Genomic DNA, 19,959 nt, shown 5'->3' with positions numbered 1-19,959 from the left:
GCCGCGGCTTCAAGGCGCGGCGCCCCGCCCCCCCCTCCTCCCCCCTCCCCCGCCCCTCCCCCCGCGGCGGCGACCAGCCCCGCCCCCTGCGCGCGGCGCGGCTCCGGAAATGGTCGTGCTGCGCTGCGCTGCGGCTGCGTCGGGCCGCGCGCGCTGAAGGAGACTGAAGGTAACGGGCGGGGGCGGGGCGGGCGCGCGCCGCGGGGGGGCGGGCGGGGGGGGTGGGTGTGTGTGGGGGGGGGGGAGGGGAAGGGCGGGGGGGGGTACCGGTACCGGGCCGCGTGCCGCCGCCGCCCCGGGCCTCGCGCCGCCGGGCCCCGCCGCCGCCACCACCACGTGGGCGCCGCCCCGCCGGCCCCCTCCCTCCCCTCCCCGCTCCCCGCTGGGCCCGGCCGCCGCCGCCGCCGCCCCGGTGCGTCCCGTGCAGGCGCCCGCTCCGCGCCCACGTGCCGGCCGGTGCGCCCCGCCGCCGCGCACGTGCTTTCCCCCGCCGCCGCCGCCGCGCCCGCCTAGGCCCGCCGCCGCCGCCGCCGCCGCCGCACGTGGTGCGCGCCCCCGCCACGCCCGCTCCGTGCCGCCGGTGCCGGCGGGGCCGCGGGCCATGGCGGCGGGCGGCAGTGACACGTGTCCTTGGCAGAGGCCGCCGCCGCCGCGGGGGGGGGGGGGGGAGTGTGTGTGTGTGTGTGTGTGTGTGAGTGTGTGTGGGGGGGGGGGGGGGGGGGGGGGGGGTGTTGCTGCCGCACGCCGCCCCGGGCCCCGCGCCGCGCCCCGGCCGCTCCCGCCCCGCCGCCAAGATGGTGCCGGCCCCTCGGGCCCGCCCGCCGCCCCGGGACTTCAGCCGGTAACGCCGGCCGGCCGGGTCGCCCTCCTCGGCCCCGCGGGCGAGGCCGGGTTCGGGCCTGGCGGGGCCGGCTGCCGCGGCCTGGCCCAGCCCCGCCGCCGGGGGACACCCGCCTTGTCCGGCCGCCCGGCGAGCCGGCCCCCGCCGCCGCGGCGCCCCGCTTCCCGGTGTGTGTGTGTGTCTGTGTGTGTGTGTGTGTGTGTGTGTGTGTGTGTCCGGTACGGACCCCCCCCATCCCCACCGCCCCCGGCCCGGCGGGGCCCAGCGCAGCCCGGGCCTCTCCCGGCGCGGGGGAGGCAGCGGCCGCCGCGGCTCCTCTTGTTGCAAAACCCCCCTCGGCGCTTCCCCCCCCGCCCCCGCCCCCGGGACGGGACCTGCCGCACCCCGGGGAGGGGGCAGCACGGCCCCGGGGTGGGCTCCCCCCGCGCTCATCTGTCTCTTTTTTTTTTTTTTTTTTTTTTTTTCCCCCCCCCCCCCTCTCTCTGTTTCCTCTCCAAGTCAGTCGGATGAACGGTCTCTGCAGGCCCGCTCAGCCGGCCCAGGTTTTTCCCGCGGGGGGGTGAGTATCCCGGTTGTGCTGCCAGTTGGGGGAGGCCGGGGCTGCCCCTGGGGGTCCTCATCCCATGTGTGACACCCCCCACGTTTTATTTTTTTTTTTGTTTTATTTTTTTTTTTTGGAGTGACCGGTGCTAAGGCCAGGCTCTCGGTTCCCCGGTGAGTAGGGGACCCACAGGGAGCACCGCGGGGTGCGAGCCCAGCCCCTGCTACCTCCTGAAACCCCAGCAGGATCCTTGAGGGGGGGATGTCCCCTGTGATGGGACTGTCCCCCCTCCATGCCAGGGTGCAGCCCTGGGGGGGGGGGGGGGGTCAGGGTGCTCTGTGGTGGCCCAGGGGTGCGGGTGGGACGTGCCTGGCGGGGCCGGGTGCTGACGCGGCCGGGCGTCAGGTTACAGGAGGCACCGCGGCTGCTCCCTTGGGTGTCCCGGCTGGTGGGGAGCTCGCCGGGTACTGTGGGGTACAGGTGGACCCCCCCGACTGGGTAGAGCGGGGTGTGGGGGGGGGGACACGCACCGCCTTTCCTTTCTGCCCCCGGCGGCCTTTGAACTGGGGCGGGGAGAGCAGCATCGCCTGCCAAGTCCCTCCTGGGACAACCGGGAGGTGTCCGGGCCGCCTGGGTGCTGGTGCTGACGGGGGGCAGTGGGTTCCCCCCGGGCAGGAGCGTCAGCGGTGCTGGGGGGGGGACACGGGGGGACGCGGGAGCTGCTCCCTGCCCTTCCTGGTAGGCGTTTGCCGCGTACGCCGGGGACCCGGCACCACCAGCAGGAACAGGTTTGGCCGGCCAGGGGAAGCGCTTAGTAGGTCAGCCGGGGTGGAGCCGGGCACGGCTGACGCCGGGGTGCCGCCGGCCCACCCAGCCCCCCGGAGTTTGGTGGTGATGGTGGCCTGGGTGCTTGCGGCAGGTCACGGGCGCTGGTGTCTGCTTGCATGGGGCACCCGGCCTGGCTCTGCAGGGTCACTTTGGTGGAGGGGGGTGTGTGTGTGTCAGTCCTGCTGGTGGCCGCGGCTGGGTTTGGGGCACGATGCGGGGGGGATTTGCCCCACAGGGTGTGGGGACCTGCCCCGGCTGGGCGACCTGGTGGTGCTCACCCTCTCCCCATGCCCCAGTGGGGCAGGAAAGGGTGACTGGGGCATGCGCCCTGGCAGAATGCCGTCCGTGGGGTATGGCCGGTGTCTGGCTTTATGCTGAGGGGCTGAGAACGTCCCGTTTTTGGGGCTGACATGGACAGGAGACCGATGCCCACCTCCGGCTTACGGCTGCTGTCCCTGTCCCTGCAGATAGCGAGGGGATCCTTATGCACAATCCCATGAAATGAACAAAGCTCCACAGCCCACAGGAGGAGCCCCGACAGCCCCGCACCCTGCCCCTTCTCCCGGACTGCCGCAGGTAACCGGCCCCGTTGGTGTGGGGGGGACCCGGCTTTGCCTCCCCAGTTCATGCCAGGGGCGGCGGTGCCATCTCCTTCCCTCCCTGCCTCTCTCCAGCCGACGTTCCCACCCGGTCAGACGGCACCTGTGGTTTTTAACCCGGCACCGACCTCACAAATGAATACGCCTTCTCAGCCGCGCCAGGTAAGGGCTTTGCCCTGCGTTGGAGAGGGCGATGGGGGGGCATCCAGCAGCTTTCTGCTTTCTGGCCCAGTAGCCCCCACCGCTGCGGTGCCCAGGGGTGCGAGGAGCCTCGTGGTGCCCCTCGGGGCTGGTGTGTACCTGCGAGGGGGAGCGTGCCTGTGATCCGGACTGTGACTGCTGCCTGGGGACCTCCCGACCCTGGGGTTAGGGGGGGGCAGACGCCTCCGGCCAGGGGTGCCCTCTGAGTGACTGCTCTTCTCTCCTTCCTCCCCTGCCCCAAACCTCCTTCTCCTCCTCTCTCAGTTTCCAGCAGGGCCTCGGGCTATTCACCAGCAGGTACTAACCCGCTTCCCCCACCCCGCATGCCGAGCACCCTGTCCTGACACTGCACAGAAACACCGACCCTGGGCATGAAGGGACCGGGGAGCACATGGGGACCCCAGAGCTGGCGGACAGGCTCGTCTGGGGAAAGTGGGGTACACCTGCTTGACATTGGGAGGGGGGTTTCCCTGCAGTGTCTCCCCAGTTTCCTCTTTGCATGAAGCCTGCAGCATGTGGCCGTGCCTGTGCTAACCCTGGCCCAGGCTGCTGCTTCTGCCTGTGCCCTTCCTCATCCTCCTTTTCCTCCCCACTTTGCGGGGGTCTCCAAAGGCCCTCCGGTGCCCTGCAAGCCTCTGGACCTCCATCAGCCCTCTTGTGCAGAGGAGCTGCTGGGGACAGATCTGGTGACGTTCTTGGCTGTGCTGGCTGGGAGCCCCTCAAACTCTTCCCTGCCCCTTGGGGGGGTCCCTACAGGAGACCCCGGTGGGATGTGGGCACTGGGCAAAGGGCTCCCCAGCCTCCTGTCCCCTCCTCTGCCAGCCGTCCTGCATCCAAGCCCTGTCCCAACGTGGGTAACTCCTGTCTCTCTCTTTCCCCTTTTCCCTCTGTACGCGTGCACTTGCTAACAGGGAGGATTCAGGTCTCTTCAGGTAATGCTTTCTCCTTGCCCGGGGGTGCGTGTGTGACCCTTTCGTGCCCACTCGCTGCGGGCTTGAGCTGCTGCTCCCGGGGATGCTCCTGCCCGGCAAAGAAGCCGGGTTGGGACAAACGGCACGGGCCAGGGGGAGGAATAGCTGGCTCCTCACTTCCTGGCTGTCCGGCTCCGGCACGGCTCTGGCACGGCGGGACTACAGGTCCCAGCATTCAGCGCGAGTGCCGGGACCCGGTGCGAGGCACGCCGGGACCGCCGCCACCGCCGAGCTGCGTGCGGCCGTGGCCGGCTCCGGGCGCTGGAGCTGCCGGCCCCCGCCGGGCTGGGAGGGGGTCGCGCCGGGCATGAGCTGGGTCGGGTGGACCCAGGCGGCCCCTCAGGTGCGTGGGGACAGGATGGTGACGGGGTGGGGGGGGGGTCAGCTCCGGGGAATGGGGTGGGGGTGGGGGGGCACGACTCCCCTCTCCCCATCCCCCCTCCTCAGAGCTGTTCCCTTCTCCCCGTACCCAGGGCTGACTTTTTGGGGTGATGTGCACCGCTAGGCTGCTCCCCCCGGTGTGGGGCGGGAGGGAGGGTCCCTCCCTGGGTGCGGGGGGTGCTGGCGCTCCACCTGACGCCGTGCCCTGTCTCTCCCCAAGCATTTCTACCAGAACAGGGCGCAGCCTCCCGCCAGCGCGTCCCGCGTGCAGAGTAACACGACGGCCCGGCCCGGCCCCCCTACCCATGTGTATCCGGCCGCTTCCCAGGTGATGATGATACCCTCCCAGATATCCTACACACCTTCCCAAGGAGCCTATTACATTCCCGGACAGGTGAGGGCAGTGCCCCAGGCTCTGCAGGAGGGGGCTGGGGTGGGGACCGGTGTGTGTGGGGGGGGTTGTTGTTGCCTGGAGTTGGATCCCAGGTCTGTTTTGGGAGGGTGGAAGGGGTCCCCCGAGCTCTCTGAGCACCCACTGATTTGAGCAGGGTGTTGCCCAGCTCTGTAGAGAGGCAGCAGGCAGCCCTGGTCCCCCTCCCCAGCAGTCCCCCACCCCGAGGTGCCTGGTGCCCACTTTGCCTGCTCCCTGCCTTGGTGCCGAGCTGGTTCACAGGCAGTTTTGGGGGGTACATCAGTGGATTGGGGGTGCATCCATGCCCCGCAGAGGAGGTAACAGACCTTTCTTTTTCTCCCCCATTGCAGGGTCGCTCCACGTACGTCGTCCCAACCCAACAGTACCCGGTCCAGCCCGGCGCCCCTAGTTTTTACCCTGGAGCCAGCCCCACAGAGTTCGGCACTTACGGTACAGATGGGGGGCCTGCTTTGCTCCCTGGTGCTCTTCCAGCCCCAGCACCCCACTTTTTTTTTTTTTTTTTTTTTTTTTTTGCTCTGCTGCCTCTGGCCAGCTGAGCACAGACCCCTTCCTTTGCCTCTGCCAGCTCACTGGGGCTGTCTCTGCAACTTTATTACAAGCTGTTTTGGGGGGCAGGGGGTGTTGCTCATCTCTCAGCAGCACTGAGGGCTGCGCATCGTGTCCCCGCCCTTTTCCAAATCGGGGCCGTTTAATGTTTAACTCTCCTGGCGGAGGGCTGGGGCAGACTTTATCCCCTGCAACCCCCTCACTCATCGTCGAGGTGGTGAGCAGTTTTGTGCTTGCCAAAACCCCCTCCTCAGCTCCCCGCTCCCCAAGGAGCCGAGCCTGGGGTGCCGGGGCCGCTCCACGCCTGCCCTCTCCCGGCACTGGGGAGCGGCAGTGTGAGCAGCCCCCCCTTCTTCCCCCCCGCTCGCATGTGGCCACCCAAGCTGTGACTATATTTAGGCTTGGTCGGTCCCGAGAGGCCCGGCAGACGCAGAAATGTGAGCCGAGGCCTCTGGCTGGGCCCCGGCACGGCTGCAAAGTGTAACCGGGGCAGAGATGGGCTTCTCCTGAGCCAGGTACGTGCCCGTCCTCCCTCCCTTTTCTCCCAGGGCCCAGCTGGCCCCTCGGAGGAGGGAGGTGGCCCCCGGCAGCGGCTGGCTCCCGCACTCGGGCTAGGGCATGGCTACTCCCTTGTGCCTGGCGCTGGGGCATCCCCTGGCTATCTCTGTGGGGTCCCCGGATGGGTTTGCCCCCCGCCTCTGCTTTGGGGCTCCAGCTGTTCCCGGGGGAGCTGGCAGCAGCGTGCCCCTTGCCCCCAAGACTGGGTGGGTGGCCTGGCACGGTGTGTCCCTCCATGGGCGAGACGGGCTGGCCCTGGGCAGCTTGGGGTCTCCCTCCCTCTCCTCCATGCCTGGCCTGTCCTGGGGTACGAGGCCCATCCAGTGCCCCTGCGTCCCCCCTGGGCAGAGGGAGGGATCCCTGCCTCGGGGACGGAGCAGTCACCAAAGCTCCTTTGGGTGAGTTCTGGGCTCGGCACAATTGGGAAGGTGCTGGAGCTGTGCCCCCCCCTCCACTCACCGTGCCTGTGTGCCCGTGGCACCGCTCTGGGGGTGATGCTCGCGGATATCCTGGGAGGAGCAGAGTGCCTCTCAGGGGCTGTGCCAACCCTGGATGGGGTCCAGCTCTGCCTCCGGCCCCCGGCACGGCTCCCTCCTCTGGGCTGGGCTCACCGGGGGGCTCGGGCTGTGCCGGGAGCCCGAGCCCCTCGGCCTGGGTGTGAATGGAGGGCGCGGACGGGGTTGCCTGGTGCCGCCCTTGGGCTGGTGCCGGCCTCGGGGAGATAAGGGTGCTGACAGGAAGGCGGCCACTGGCAGAGCTGGGATGCCGGTACCTGGCATGGCCGAGCGTCCCAGTGGGGCCACTGGTGACAGCATGGAGCCGGTGGGCACGGCGGGCGCCCGCGGGGCCCGGCTGGGTGTGGGGGCGGCGCGGGGACGCTGTGCTTCACGGGGAAGGAATTCGGTCAGGCCTGTCAGGCGGGTTGGGACAATCCGGGCCGGATGCGATGGGGGTTCGCTGCAGAACGGCACGGGCTCCCCAGGCTCCTGACAGACCCCTGCGTTTAGGGGATTGGGGGGTCCCCAGGACGGGCGTGGAGGGCCTGGGTTGGCCGGTCTGACGCTCTCTCCTCTCCTCCAGCGGGTGCTTATTACCCCGCACAGGGGGTGCAGCAGTTCCCGGCGGGGGTCCCCACCGCCCAGGTCATTGTGAGCCAGCAGCCACCGATCCCCCCGAAACGAGAACGCAAGACGGTAAGGAGCCATCTGCCTTCAGGCGTCGGGGCGGGGGGGCTGGGGGGGCTTGCATGCAGGAGGGGACGGTACCAACCCCGTTGCTGGTGGCGCGTGGGATGGGATGTGGTGCAGCACCCCGGGGAAGGGGGGGGGGGGGCGGTGGTGTGGGGCCGTGCCCCCCCTCCCCGGGGAGGAGGGGGGGGGGGGGCTCAGCGAGAGGACCGGGGTGCGTGGCGGGTGCTGGCGACCTTGGCCGTCCTGGCGGGCAGCGTTGTGCTGAGTCACAGCTCCCGGGGGGGGCGGGGGTGCCGCGGCTGCCAACTGCTGTCTGCTCCCGGAGATGCCGGCACTCGGAGGCCTCGCGCGGGGCCTATTTATAGCGGGGAGCCGGGCGGCTGCCGGCGCAGCCCGGTGCTGGGGGGCAGGGGGTGCCGCCGAGCTGTGGAGGGGGGCGGGGGGGCTTTGGTTCCCCTTGGGTTCTTTGTTGCCCCTTGGGCAGCAAGAGCCCTGGGAGCAAGTCGTGTTTGAGGGTGGGAAGAAGAAGATGCTTGGCTGCGTTGTCTCCCCCCACCGGAGTTCTGGACCCACGTGTGTCCCCCACTTACCCCCCATCAGGGTGCCCTGCGGCTCCTGCTGCTCAGGGCCAGTGAGGCTGCGGGCGTAGGGGCTGTGCCTGGTGTCACACGGAGCTCGCCGCCACTTTTGTGTGCTGAGGCAGGACCCCTGTGCTGACCGTGAGGTGGGGGTTGTCCTTGCAGCCACCGCGGTGGTGCCTTGGGGTCCCCTGACCCCTGGAGATGGGCACTGGCATGAGGAAATGGTGCTGGCTCTGGCCCCACGCTGTCTCTGCCCACTGGGCATTGGGACAGGCTGGTGACTGTGGGGTGCTTTGCCCCCTGGGGAGGGGAGATGGCACCCGCCGGTCCCCAAGGTGAGTATGGCCAGCGCAGGCACTGAATGAGCCTCTTGCCTCTCCCCTCGGAGAAGGGGGTGTCCTGAGGGTGTCAGGCCCAGGGAAAGGGGGGTGGCCCATGTGCTGTGTCCCCTACCCCGCTGACAGCTTCCCCCTCTCTGCCCTGACCCACGGACAGATCCGGATACGAGACCCCAACCAAGGTGGCAAAGACATCACCGAAGAAATCATGTCCGGAGCAAGAACCTCATCCACCCCCACCCCTCCACAGGTAAGAGGACCCCCCCCCCCCGACACCCTGCCTGGAGCAGTGGGACGTGCACAGGGCCCTGCTGAATTCACTCTTTGCCTCCACCCTCCCAGGCTGGAAGCGGTTTGGAGCCCCAGGCCAACGGAGAGACCCCCCATGTAGCAGTTATTGTCCGGCCAGGTGAGTGCCTGTGCCAGCGGTGGTTATGCCAGCCAGCACAGCTGCTGCCGGGCTCCCTGTTTTGGCACCGCAGGGTGCGAGATGCCAGCCCCGCTGTTCCTCAGTTCACCTGGGGATTTTGGGGTCAGATGCATTCCCTACGTACTTGGGGACCTGCGTCCCCATGTTGGGTCCAGCAGAGTTGATGGGGGCTGTCTGCTCACCCCAGCTGTCCCCTGGGCACCGGGGGACCCCAGTTGTCCCCATCACCTGTTTGTGGTGTGGGTTGGCACATCTGTCCTTACCCCTCCTGCAGATGGAGGGAGCTGGTGCGGGGGGGATGCGGGATGAGCCGGGGATTGGACAACTCCCCCCATTAACGCTGCCCACCTTGCAGATGACCGCCCGAAGCCCGCGCTGGTGGTGAGCAAGCCCGTCTCCCTGGAACCCAGCAAGTCAGCGTCCCCGTCGCCTCCCCCTCCCCTCATCCCCGAGGTGGAGCCCGTGGTGCTCTCGGCCGTGACGCTGGTGCCAATGGAGCCCCCCGTGGACGCGGACACTAAAGCGGAGCTGGGCGAGGCGCCGCCCGACCCGCATGAGACGTTTAGCGCCGTCACTACAGTGCCAGGGGCTGTGGAGCTGCCCCTCGTGCCCGCGCCCGACATGGACACGAGGGCTGTGGAGGAGGAGGAGGAGGAGGAGGAGGAGGAGGAGGAGGAGGAGGAGGAAGAAGAGGAGGAGGAGGAGGAAGAAGAAGAGGAGGAAGAGGAGGTGGCGGCAGCAGAGGAGGTCGCCATTCCCCTCCCGGAGCCCGCCCCACAGGTGCCTGTGCCCCCCCCTGAGGTGGCGCCGGTGCCCGTTGTCCCCCCAATGCCAGCCGTGCCCCCGGTGCCGGCCGTGCCGTCGCCGCCACCACCGCCCGTCGTACCGCAGGCCCCCGAAGCACCCGCCAAACCCTCCTCCCCCAGCCCCCCACCGCCCCGGGAAGAGCCCTGCCCCGAGCCTGCCGCCGAGCCCGCTGCTGAGGCCAACGGGGTTTTAGACGAGGTGCCCGAGCCGGTCCCCGAGGTGCCCGTGTGCCAGCCGGTGTCCGCACCGGTGCCTGCGCCCACCCTGGACTCCCCCATTGCCCAGCCCGAAGAGCTGCCCCTGCCCAACGGGGTGGAGGGCACTGGCAAAACGGAGCCAAGCGAGGAGCAGCCCGAGTCGGACATCAGCCCCATCTCGGAGCCTGAGGAGCCGGCCCAGCCCGGCACCCCTGCCTCCCCCCCGGCAGAGGAGGAGGAGGAGGAGAGCGAAGGCCCCAGCGAGGCTCAGGAGCGGAGCTCGAGCCCGGCCCCTGCCCCCTCTCAGACCTCGGAGGCGACTGCACAAGGTTGGGGATGCTGGGCTGGGGCGTGCGGGGCCGTGGGGTGCCCCAGGGTGGGTGTTAGGGGGTCACCCGGGTGCGGTGCGGGGCATGGGGTACGGGAGGAGTATTGGAGAGGGGAGACGGGGTTGGGTGACCCCCAGGATGTGTGGGTATGGGGTGGGGGACAAAGCACCCGTGGATGGAAAAATGGGGGGAGATGTCTGGGGAGCGCATCTGTATGCAGGGGTGTGGGGTGGGTGTAGAGGGGTGCATGTGTGGGGTGTCCTGGGTCATGCGGGATGGGGTGGCATGAGAGAATTGTGTTTTAGGTGGTGCCTCGTGCAGGGGTGTAAGGTGGGTGTATTGGGATTGTATTTGAGGGCTGTCCCCCACTGTCTGGGGGCACAGTGAGGTGGAGGGGTGGCAGGGGAGAAGCAGAGCTGTTGGGGGCACTCTGCGTAGGGGTATGCAAGTACATAGGGGTTCCTGTGGAAAGTGGGGTGCCCTGGGGATGTGCTGGGTGAAGATATATATAATTTTTTTTTTTTTTTTTTTTTTTTAAAGCACCCTGCACAGGAGCGTGGGGGTTACTGGGGGAGATGGGTTCACAGGACATGTTCATACAGAGCACCCTGTGCAGGGATGCAGGAGGGGCTGTAGGAGGGCAACCTGGGGGCAGATGTGCTTCTGGGGAGCACCTCTATATGGGGTGGTGTATAGGGATGGCAGGGAGGGAAGCATATGTGGGGCCAGAGGTGTGTACGGGGGTGTCCCTGTAAGGGCTGCCCTGCAGAAGAGTGTGGGTGTCTGCAGGAATCCCCTGCGGAGAATGGGGAGCACTGCGCTAGGGAAGAGGTGTGGATGGGGTGTTTTGGAGAGGCGTGGGGTAAATTGGGGTGCAGCGGCCAGATGGGGAGAGATGTGAGGTGCATCTATAGGGGGTGTATTCTGGGGCGCACATTTGGGGAGCAGGGTGCCTTGGTGTAGGATCCGCAGGGCTGCAGATGCCCAGGTGGGTAGGTGGTGTGTTTGGGGATGGTGGCTGTGCTGGGGTGACAGGACCATGTCCCCATGGCCCCATCCTGAAGCTCACCTGGTGTTACTGGGGCCTCACTGGTGACCCCAGACCTGGTGTCAGGATACCTGGGGGGGACTGGGAGGGTTCCTGTCCTTCACCTCCCTGCCTCTCATCCCAGTCGCCGTGTCGGTGCCAAAGAAGAAGCGAAGGATGAAGGAGCTGAACAAGAAGGAGGCAGTAGGCGATTTGCTGGATGCCTTTAAAGAGGTGAGTGTCCCAGGGGTGTCCGGGTGTCACGCCGTGTCCCGTCTCCTCCTGTGATGAACTTTGCTTTGTGCCATCGTGTCTGGGCCACTGATGTTCCGTGATGGCAGTGAGGATCTGAGGGAGGGCGGATGCCTGGGTGCGGGGTGGAGGGGGCAGGACCAGGCTTGCGGGGTGACTGCTGTCTCCGTCCCTCCCAATGCAGTCTCAGATCAGTGACAGTGCCTCGGAGGTGGAGAACAAGCCCCCCGCACCCGCCCCTGCCCGCGAAGCGGAGGACGCGGCCCCCGCCCGTCCACAGGAAGAGTCGGAGGAGACGTGGGAGGAGAAGGAGGACAAGCTGGCCCCAGAGAAGGGCAAGGCTGCCGACCAGAAGTACCGCTACAAGGAAGGTGAGCCGTGCCTTGGCCCAGGCCTGTGCTGGGAGCCGCCACCACCTCTCTGGACCCAGTTGTGGGGAGGGTGTGGGTGGCACGGTCCAGCTGTCCTAAACCTCATGTTCTCCTCCAATCTTGTCCCCAAGCCTGGCACGGGGTGGGGGACAGAGGCCCCAGAGCGAGGCAGGAGGCAGGGAGCTGGTGGCATCCGGCTTTCTGTCTAAACAAGCAGCATCGTGCTCATGGTGTGCTAGGCTGGGGCAGGTCTGTGGTTGTCCACCGTCCACCTCACTGGTCCTTGGGTGGGACTGGACCTGCCACAGCTCAGGGTGGAGGGCACGGGACTGTCCACGTCAGGATCTCCCTTCTGTCCCCCACTGCAGAGCAATGGAAGCCACTGAACCCCGAGGAGAAGAAGCGCTATGACCGGGAGTTCCTGCTGGGCTTCCAGTTCATCTTTGCCAGCATGCAGAAACCCGAGGGGCTGCCCCAGATCACGGATGTGGTGCTGGACAAGGTCGGTGCGGCCCTGGAAATCGGGGGAGGGTGGGTGGTGGGGGTCTGGCTCTTTTTTTGGACCTGGTCAAGGCAGAGCAGGGACTCAACCTGCTGTGCTCGGGGTCCTGTTGCAGCATCTGCAGCAAGCCTTGAGCCTGGGGTTGGTGTGTGGGGGCACCTTTGGGGCCTTCTTTCCAGTTCCTTGTCCCGGCGCTGAGGCTGGGGGATGGATCCGTCCCGCTCCTCTGCCCCCGGGCATCCTCAGCCCTGTGTACCTTCACAGGCCAACAAGACCCCACTGCGGGCGCTCGACCCCATCCGCCTCAGCGGCATGAACTGCAGCCCTGACTTCACCCCTTCCTTCGCCAACCTCGGCCGGCCCGTCATGGGCAACCGGGGCCTGGTAAGTATCTCCTCGCTCCACTGATGCTGTTCCCCTCCGCCTTTCTGTGATGATCAAGCCTTCGAGCCGCTGTGTCTGGGCCACTGATGTCCGTGATGGAAGTGAGGATCTGAGCACAGGCGGATGGTGACACCCCGGGAGCCGGCCCAGCTGGCCCCACAGCAAAGAGCTGAGTTTCTCCTCCCCGTGTCAGCCCTCAGGGTTGGGTCCCCGCCGCTCCCAGCAGAGCCAGAGGAAGGAGCCCCGCAAAATCATTGCCACTGTGTCCCTCAATGAGGATGTCAAGCTGAACAAGGCCGAGAAGGCCTGGAAACCCAGCAGCAAGCGTGCCTCTGAGGAGGAGGATCCTGAGAACATCAAGACGCAGGTGGGAGCTGGGGCAGGCGGGCGGCGGGAGGGCGGGAGGGGATGTGCCCAGCTCTCGCTGACCCTGCTGTACTTGCAGGAACTGCTCCGCCGTGTCCGCAGCATCCTCAACAAGCTGACGCCCCAGATGTTCCAGCAGCTGATGAAGCAGGTGATGGAGTTGTCCATCGACACGGAGGAGCGGCTCAAGGGTGTCATCGACCTCGTCTTCGAGAAGGCCATCTCGGAGCCAAACTTCTCTGTTGCCTATGCTAACATGTGCCGTTGCCTTATGGGGGTGAGCAGGAGCTGGGGGGGGTCTCCCGCTGAGCTGGCAGGAGTGTAGGTCCTTCTGTGTGGGGTAGGGAAACTGGGTCGAGGGATGAAGGACCAAGTCCAGAGTCTTAGCAGGGCATCACAAGAGTGTAGGGCGGCTTTTTCCTGGTTTGAGCGGTGCCTGGGCCTTAGCTGGCCAACTTTGGGGGGGAGATACAACTCATGCTCCTTGCCTGGGTTGTACCTCTCCCTGCAGCTCAAAGTGCCCACAACAGACAAGCCCACGGTGACTGTGAACTTCCGCAAGCTGCTGCTCAACCGCTGCCAGAAGGAGTTTGAGAAGGACAAGGATGATGACGAGATCTTTGAGAAGCGTCAAAAGGAGATGGACGATGCCAGTGCTGTGAGTTGGGGTGGGCAGCTGTGGCTGAGGACTGGTGTGGGTGTCCTCGGAGTGGGTCTGGGCCCTGAGCTACCCTGCTGTGCCCTCCCTGCAGCCCGAGGAGAAGGCACGCATGAAGGACGAGCTGGAGGAGGCGCGGGACAAGGCCCGCCGGCGATCCCTGGGCAACATCAAGTTCATTGGAGAACTCTTCAAACTGAAGATGTTGACGGAGGCTATCATGCATGACTGCGTGGTGAAGCTGCTCAAAAACCACGATGAAGAGTCTCTTGAGTGCCTTTGCCGCCTGCTTACCACCATTGGCAAGGACTTGGACTTTGAAAAGGCCAAGGTACCCCTTGCCTTGCCCTGCCCTGCCTTGCCCTGCCTTGCCCTGCCCTTGCATTTGGGAGGGATGTGACCATCATTCTGTCCCTCTATAGCCCAGGATGGACCAGTACTTCAATCAGATGGAAAAGATCATCAAAGAGAAGAAGACATCATCCCGAATCCGTTTCATGCTGCAGGATGTGATTGACCTCAGACGGGTAAGGCGCGTGGACTGCTATTGCCTGAGGACTCTCCTCTGTCCCCTCCTTGGTCCCATGGAGCTGCTGGCCTGTGTCCTCCGAGCGGCAGCAGTCCATGAGTCCCTGGGATGGGAGAGGTGGGTATATAACTGTGGCCGGCCCCAGAGACGCCATGCTAGCCCCCAGCCCTTGGTTAGCATGGTAGTGGTAGTGGGCACACAGTAACCGGCAGCTGTTTAATGCAGGGGGGCTCTGGAAACCGAGCCCTTCTGTGCCAAAAGCTGCCACAGCACATGGGGAGGTTTGATGGCCAAGGCAGGAGGCTGGCCTGAGCCTGGGAAGGGGGAATGTCTCTGCCTTCGTCCTCCAGCCGGCTCAGTGTCCTGTTCCCTCCTTCCCTGCCCTCTGCAGAATAGCTGGGTGCCGCGGCGAGGAGACCAGGGCCCCAAAACCATCGACCAGATCCACAAGGAAGCAGAGATGGAGGAACATCGGGAACACATCAAAGTGCAGCAGCTCATGTCGAAGGACAAGAGGAGAGGACCCCCCGGGCCATCCTCCAGCAGTGAGTGCCCCGGGGGCAGCTGAGGCTGCCAAGGGTGGGTTGCTCCCACTGGGCACCGCTCAAGGCCGGGCTGTGCCTTATGTCTGTCCTCCTTGTGCCCAGGTGGGCGCGGGAGCCTGGTCGCAGATGATGGCTGGAACACGGTGCCCATCAGCAAGGGCAACCGGCCCATCGACACCAGCCGGCTAACGAAGATCACCAAGGTGAGGCTGGGGGCGCAGTGTGGGAGGCTGAGCCGGCTGCCTGGCCCAGATCCTGCCGTGGCGTGGGGTTCAGAGCTGATTCTGTCTCTCTCCCTGCAGCCCGGATCCATCGACTCCAACAACCAGCTCTTTGCGCCGGGTGGGCGGCTGAGCTGGGGCAAAGGCAGCAGCGGAGGGTCTGGTGCAAAGCCTGCAGATTCAGGTAGGCAATGTGGGGCTGGCTGGGGGTGCCGTTGGACCAGGGTGGGAGCGGGGGTCCTTCCCCCTGCAGTTCCTGTACCCGGGGCGGTGCCGAACTCTGAGACTCCCCTCTTTTCACGCCTAGCATCTGATTCAGGGCGACCAGCCACGAGCACCTTGAACCGCTTCTCCGCGCTCCAGCAGTCAACCCCCGCCGAGAGCCTGGAGTCCCGCCGCGTGGTGCAGAGGTGAGGGGGCAGCCCCACCTTGGCGTGTGGGTGTGTTGGTCTGAAGCCCAGGGAGGAACCCCCCCCGAACCAGGCAGCGGTCGGTCAGTATGGAGGCAAACGTTTAGCCTCTGGACTGGAATAATCCCCTGTGGCAGGATCAGGGCTTGGAGCTAGCGGCGAGTCCTTGTGGCAAAGAAGGCTGACCCCACCCTGGGCTTTCTCCCCGCCATTCGGCACCTGTGGGACCACACCGGGGTGCTGGGTCGGGTCTGGGAGGCCCGGGACTAGGTGGACATCAGCGGGCTGGAGGGAGCCCCGTGGAGGCTGGAGCACAAGGTCCCCAAGGAGAGTTGGAGTTGGGTTGGTTCAGAAGAGGAAAACGAAGGGGGCTCTCGCCACGCTCTGCAGCAGGGGAAAGGTGTGGGCAGGATGGGACCAGGCTCTGCTCAGCCATGCTGAGGGACAGAGCGAAAGGCAAAAGGGATAAGTTGGAACAGGGGAGAAACAGAGAAGAGTTTTGCCCTGAGGGTGGTCAAGTGTTAGAAGAGGCCCTGGAAAAGGCTGGGATTGGAGTGGGATGACCTTGTCTCACAGAGCTCTGTAGTCTGGGGTCAGGGAGGGTGGCAACGTGCTCTTCACACTGTGTCTGTCCCTCCCACCCAGGAGCAGCTCCAGCCGTGACAGGTCAGAGAAGGCTGGGGACAGAGGGGACCGGGAGTCGCGTTCGGAGAAGGGCAGCGACCGCTTGGAGCGTCCTGACCGGGGGGAGCGGGCAGACAGGAACAGGTCTGCCCTCACCAAGAGGAGCTTCAGCAAAGAGACAGAGGACAGGAGCCGAGAACGAGAGAAGCAGAGCGGCCCCGAAGCCGTGCGCAAGGCTGCTAGCATGACGGAGGAACGGGACAGGAGCAGAGAGACCAGTGAGCTGGGGAGGCGTGGTGGCCGGGGGGGGCTCTGCTTGGCCCTGGCAGTGCCTGACCCTTGCTTTCTCCTCACAGTTAAGCAAGAGCCGGCACCTCCCGCAGCATCCCCCAAGCCTGCGCTGTCAGAAGAGGAGCTGGAGAAGAAATCCAAGGCGATTATAGAGGAATACCTGCACATCAATGACATGAAGGTGAGAGGAGGGGGTGGCCAGGCACGGCACCGTATGGCCCCCATAATACACTGTCTGCCTCCCTGGGAGGTAGCGCTGTTGGGCAGGGGTGCTGGTGGTGCCTGGATGAGGAAGAGGGGAGCCGGGGCTGGCCGTGGGGCAGAGTACTGACCCCTCTTTTTCTTGCAGGAGGCCCTGCAGTGCGTGCAGGAGCTGGGCAGCCCCTCCTCGCTCTACATCTTTGTGCAGAACGGTATCGAGTCCACGCTGGAGAGGAGCACCATCTCCCGTGAGCACATGGGGGTCCTGCTGTGCCAGCTGGTGAAGGCGGGCACGCTCTCCAAGGAGCAGTACTACAAAGGGTGAGGGGCTGGGGCAGCCTGGCCCCGAGCTGGTATTTAGCCGACTTTGAATTCGGCCCTGCCTTGAGCAGGGCTCATCACTGAGACGTCCCGAGGTCCCTCCCAGCCGAGGGCACGGGGGCTGCCGGATCCCAACGGCCCCTCTCTGCCCTGCAGGCTGCGGGAGATCCTGGAGATCGCGGAAGACATGGAGATCGACATCCCCCACATCTGGCTGTACTTGGCCGAACTCATCACCCCCATCCTGCAAGAGGAAGGCATTCCCATGGAGGAGCTGTTCAGGTGAGGGCTGTGCCCCTCCGCGGTGCTGCCACGGGGTCCCGGGGAGGGGCTCCTGGGGGCAGGTGGCTCAGCCAGGTTTCTTGTGCTCCGCAGGGAGATAACGAAGCCCCTGGTGCCCATCGGGAAGGCCACCACACTGCTGGTCGAGGTGCTGGGCTTGTTGTGCAAGGGCATGGTAAGTGCACGGGGCTCGTGTGGCTGCTGGCCGCTGCCTCGGGGACTGGCAGCCTGCTTGGGAGGGGCAGGTTGGCCTGTGGGGATTGAGCCTCTCTGCCACCAGAGGGGATGGCAGGGGCCACCCCTCGCTGGGTCTGGGTCATGGGGGTGGCATGGCCAAGCTGCAGTACCCCCCTCCCTGGAGATGGGGGGGCGTGAGGTGCCGATGCCAACTTGTCTGTCTGTCCTGCAGAGCCAGAAGACCGCAGGCAAGCTGTGGCGGGACGGGGGCCTGAGTTGGAAAGAATTCCTACCCGAGGACCAGGATGTCAACAAATTTGTCACAGAGCAGGTGGGAGCTCGGTGGCAGTGAGGGACAGAGATGGGCCGTGCGGGGGACCCTGGGGGGATCCTGCTGCCAGGAGTGCGGTGTTCCCCCGTGCTGCCTTTATCATCTCATCTCTGCCTGCTCCCCCAGAAATTGGAGTACACGATGGGGGATAGCTCGGACACGCCGAGCCGCAAGGAGCTGACCTCGGAGGAGCTGTGCAAGCAAATGGACAAACTGCTGAAGGAGAACCCGAACAACCAAAGAATACACGACTGGATCGAGGTGAGGGTGTGGGTGCAGCACCCGTGGATTCGTGGGGCTACCTCCTGGCGCTCTCCCCACCTCACAGCCCCCTCTATCGTCCCTCCACCAGGCCAACCTGAGCGAGCAGCAGGTCTCATCCAACACGTTTATCAGGGCCCTGATGACGTCCGTGTGCCACTCGGCCATCATCTGTGAGTACCAGTGTGAGGTGGGGGGAGTGTGGGGGTGCCCGCGCTGCCCCCCTCTCACGCCCCATCTCCTGCAGTTGAGAACCCCTGCCGCGTGGATGCCCTGGTCATCCGCAACCAAGCCAAGCTGCTGCAGAAGTACCTGCGGGATGAGCAGAAGGAGCTCCAGGCGCTCTACGCCCTGCAAGCCTTGGTGGTGAAGTTGGACCAGCCTCCCAGTGAGTGTCGTGGGGTGGGTGGGCTGAGGCGGAGGAGGGGTGGAAGACATCCCCACCCCAGCAGGGTGGCTGGTGGCAGGGGAATAGCAGGGGCTCCCCTTTGTCCCCTCTCCCAGACCTGCTGCGGATGTTCTTTGACGCCCTCTACGACGAGGATGTCATCAAGGAGGAAGCTTTCTACAAGTGGGAGTCCAGCAAGGACCCAGCCGAGCAGCAGGGCAAAGGGGTGGCTCTCAAATCGGTGACGGCCTTTTTCACCTGGCTCCGGGAAGCCGAGGACGAGTCGGATAACAACTGAGCAGCCGTGAGGAGGAGGAGGAGGAGGAGGAAGGGGGAGAGAGAGAGAGCAGGCCACCCTGGGGAGCGACTCCATCCCCTCCCAGCCCCCCTGGACTTGCCGATGCCAGGGCTGAGGGACCTGCTGTGCCCCCCCCTCCAGCCCCCCTGTATCTTTTCAGTTCTCCTCCTCTCCCTCCTCGCTCCATCTCGGTTCTGTTTGCGAGGCCTGTACTAGTTTGCCACGGTGATAATAAACGGATGCTGAGGGAGGCGGCTGTTGCAGTGGGGCCCCTCCTCTCCCCCCTCCCAGCGCAGGCACACCAGGACTCCAGGAACGGGGCAGAGCACCCCCGGACTCATGTTATGGGGAGGGGGGATGGGATTGGGGATATACGTCTCCCCTCCTTTCCCCCCTCCTTTTCCTCCTCCCCACTTCTTGCTGAAATATAGAGAGATTATATATATATAAACTTATTAAATTTGGTTTGGGGACAGGAGCGTGATTTCTCCCCCTCCCCTGTCCTCTCTCTATTCCTCCCATCACTGCCTGGATGCCCCCTCTATGGTTTTTTTTATTTTAAATATAAATCATTCCCCCCCCAGCTCCTGCTCTGACACCTGGGGAGGGTGCCGGGGAGGAGGGGGGGTGACCTCTTCTCTCTGGGCCAGGCTCAGTCCCTTCCTCCCCCCAAAAAGCCCCCATCCTCCTCCCAAACGTTTAAGGCCACAATTGGGCAAGCGACGGGGCGGCCCCCCCATCCGCGTCCCCTGTATTTATAGAGCGCCGGATGTGACGAGCCGCACGTGTAATTATTAAAACAAGGATTCAATTACTGGTCACGTGAATTTGTAAATAATTTTTTTTTTTTTTGCTTTTTTTTTTTTTTCTTTATGGAGTATTTAATTGAAGATTTAAAGGCATCTTTTCACCTTAAAACTGGAAATAAAAGAACATTGCTAAATAATGCCCCGTGTGCCGCTGTTGCCGCCCCCGCCCTGTCCCATGTCCCTTGCGCCTGGGCTGGCATGGGAGTGCCCAGCCTCCCCCGGCACCCCAAGGCAGAGGGTAGGTACCCCCCACCCTGGGGCTGGGAGGGTGGCAAGGGGGTTGGATGTGCCTGGAGCCAGGCCCCCTCCTCCCCCCTGCCCCGGCTCTGCCCAGCACAGGGTGTCCCGCGGTGGAGTGACCAGCCCTGCCAGCACCCTGATGGCCCCAAGTGTCCCTTTTCCCCTGGGCACAGAAGTGACAGGACCTGCGCCCTCTGCTTGGGCTCTGCCCTGGGGGCAGAAGAAGGGGAGAGATGAGGTTTTGAGGTTTTTCTCTTCGGGTGACCCTTGTCTTGCAGGTGGCGTGAAGATGGGGCAAGCCCAGGCTGCTCCCAGCCCTGCTGGGTGTCCCCGGTGGGGTGTCCCTGCTGGGGATGGAGCCTGGACCCCCCTCGGGGCTGGGCTGGTCTTTGGTGTGTTGGGCTGCCTCTTGCTGAGTCACCCTGGCCACAGCCCAGAGGGTACAGAATAATTAACCAGAGGCTGTTCCCCAGATGAGAGGTTGATCTGTCTGAGCTGCAGCCCTGGCAGCACTGATGCTGGCAACCAGTTGGCAGGGAAAGGCCAGCAGGGTCTCTGTGGGGGGGGTACTGGCCAGGAGCTCCACCTGCCTAGGAGTCAGTGAGTAAAGAAGGAGACCCTGGGGCTGCTCCGGTACTTTGCTTGCCAAGGGGGAGGGTGGCACCTTGGCAGTGCCCTCCTGTTCCCCTCCGTGCCAGGG

The 19,959-nt window shown here is 65.3% G+C and overlaps 2 protein-coding genes and 2 non-coding genes across 12 annotated transcripts; 3 read left to right on the top strand and 1 right to left on the bottom strand.

Annotated features, from left to right (window-relative positions):
- The first annotated feature begins 73 nt into the window (after positions 1–73).
- On the top strand, positions 74–19,024 carry EIF4G1 (eukaryotic translation initiation factor 4 gamma 1). Of its 9 annotated transcripts, none has more exons than XM_042795923.1 (35): positions 74–169; positions 1,340–1,400; positions 2,678–2,786; positions 2,885–2,971; positions 3,275–3,307; positions 3,922–3,942; positions 4,583–4,756; positions 5,125–5,224; positions 6,980–7,092; positions 8,166–8,258; positions 8,351–8,417; positions 8,794–9,771; positions 10,944–11,032; positions 11,235–11,421; positions 11,790–11,923; positions 12,170–12,307; positions 12,501–12,674; positions 12,753–12,950; positions 13,185–13,331; positions 13,426–13,662; positions 13,754–13,858; positions 14,252–14,405; positions 14,508–14,608; positions 14,708–14,810; positions 14,934–15,036; positions 15,682–15,938; positions 16,017–16,132; positions 16,301–16,473; positions 16,630–16,755; positions 16,849–16,930; positions 17,165–17,263; positions 17,390–17,524; positions 17,616–17,697; positions 17,772–17,912; positions 18,029–19,024. In XM_042795923.1, exons 3-35 carry the CDS (start codon positions 2,712–2,714, stop codon positions 18,208–18,210), a joined length of 5,004 nt encoding a protein of 1,667 aa, XP_042651857.1. In that variant the 5' UTR covers positions 74–169; positions 1,340–1,400; positions 2,678–2,711; the 3' UTR covers positions 18,211–19,024. The 9 variants fall into 9 exon arrangements, with proteins under 9 accessions (XP_042651857.1, XP_042651878.1, XP_042651869.1 ...); XM_042795931.1 differs by having other exon boundaries at positions 121–169; positions 1,344–1,400; XM_042795944.1 differs by lacking the exon at positions 3,275–3,307 and having other exon boundaries at positions 12,188–12,307.
- LOC122153722 lies at positions 1,079–6,973 on the bottom strand. Its single transcript, XM_042795958.1, has 2 exons — positions 5,276–6,973; positions 1,079–1,317 (listed from the first exon to the last, which is right to left on the bottom strand). Exons 1-2 carry the CDS (start codon positions 6,134–6,136, stop codon positions 1,270–1,272), a joined length of 909 nt encoding a protein of 302 aa, XP_042651892.1. The 5' UTR covers positions 6,137–6,973; the 3' UTR covers positions 1,079–1,269.
- Positions 11,078–11,155, top strand: LOC116958996. Its single transcript, XR_004405586.1, has one exon. It is a non-coding gene; the product is annotated as a small nucleolar RNA SNORD66 (small nucleolar RNA).
- Positions 12,349–12,424, top strand: LOC116958997. Its single transcript, XR_004405587.1, has one exon. It is a non-coding gene; the product is annotated as a small nucleolar RNA SNORD66 (small nucleolar RNA).
- Positions 19,025–19,959: the final 935 nt, after the last annotated feature.

The sequence above is a fragment of the Tyto alba genome, unplaced genomic scaffold (genome assembly GCF_018691265.1).
Source record: "Tyto alba isolate M040663 unplaced genomic scaffold, T.alba_DEE_v4.0 Super-Scaffold_10, whole genome shotgun sequence".
In the NCBI taxonomy this organism is placed as follows: domain Eukaryota; kingdom Metazoa; phylum Chordata; class Aves; order Strigiformes; family Tytonidae; genus Tyto; species Tyto alba.
Note: the sequence above shows the minus strand (reverse complement) of the source record. Positions and strands in the feature narration are given on the sequence as shown.

Bases quoted from the DNA above. Each gene is read 5' to 3' on its own strand.
- LOC122153722 (XM_042795958.1), bottom strand. From the start codon at position 6,136: ATGGAGGGACACACCGTGCCAGGCCACCCACCCAGTCTTGGGGGCAAG. The intron at 1,318-5,275 runs GTGCTGGGGCTG...AAACAGAGAGAG, and splicing joins AAAAAAAAAAAAAAAGTGGG to GGGGGGGGGGGGAAAAAAAA.
- EIF4G1 (XM_042795923.1), top strand. From the start codon at position 2,712: ATGAACAAAGCTCCACAGCCCACAGGAGGAGCCCCGACAGCCCCGCAC. The intron at 2,972-3,274 runs GTAAGGGCTTTG...CTCCTCTCTCAG, and splicing joins CGCCTTCTCAGCCGCGCCAG to TTTCCAGCAGGGCCTCGGGC. The intron at 8,259-8,350 runs GTAAGAGGACCC...CCACCCTCCCAG, and splicing joins CCACCCCCACCCCTCCACAG to GCTGGAAGCGGTTTGGAGCC.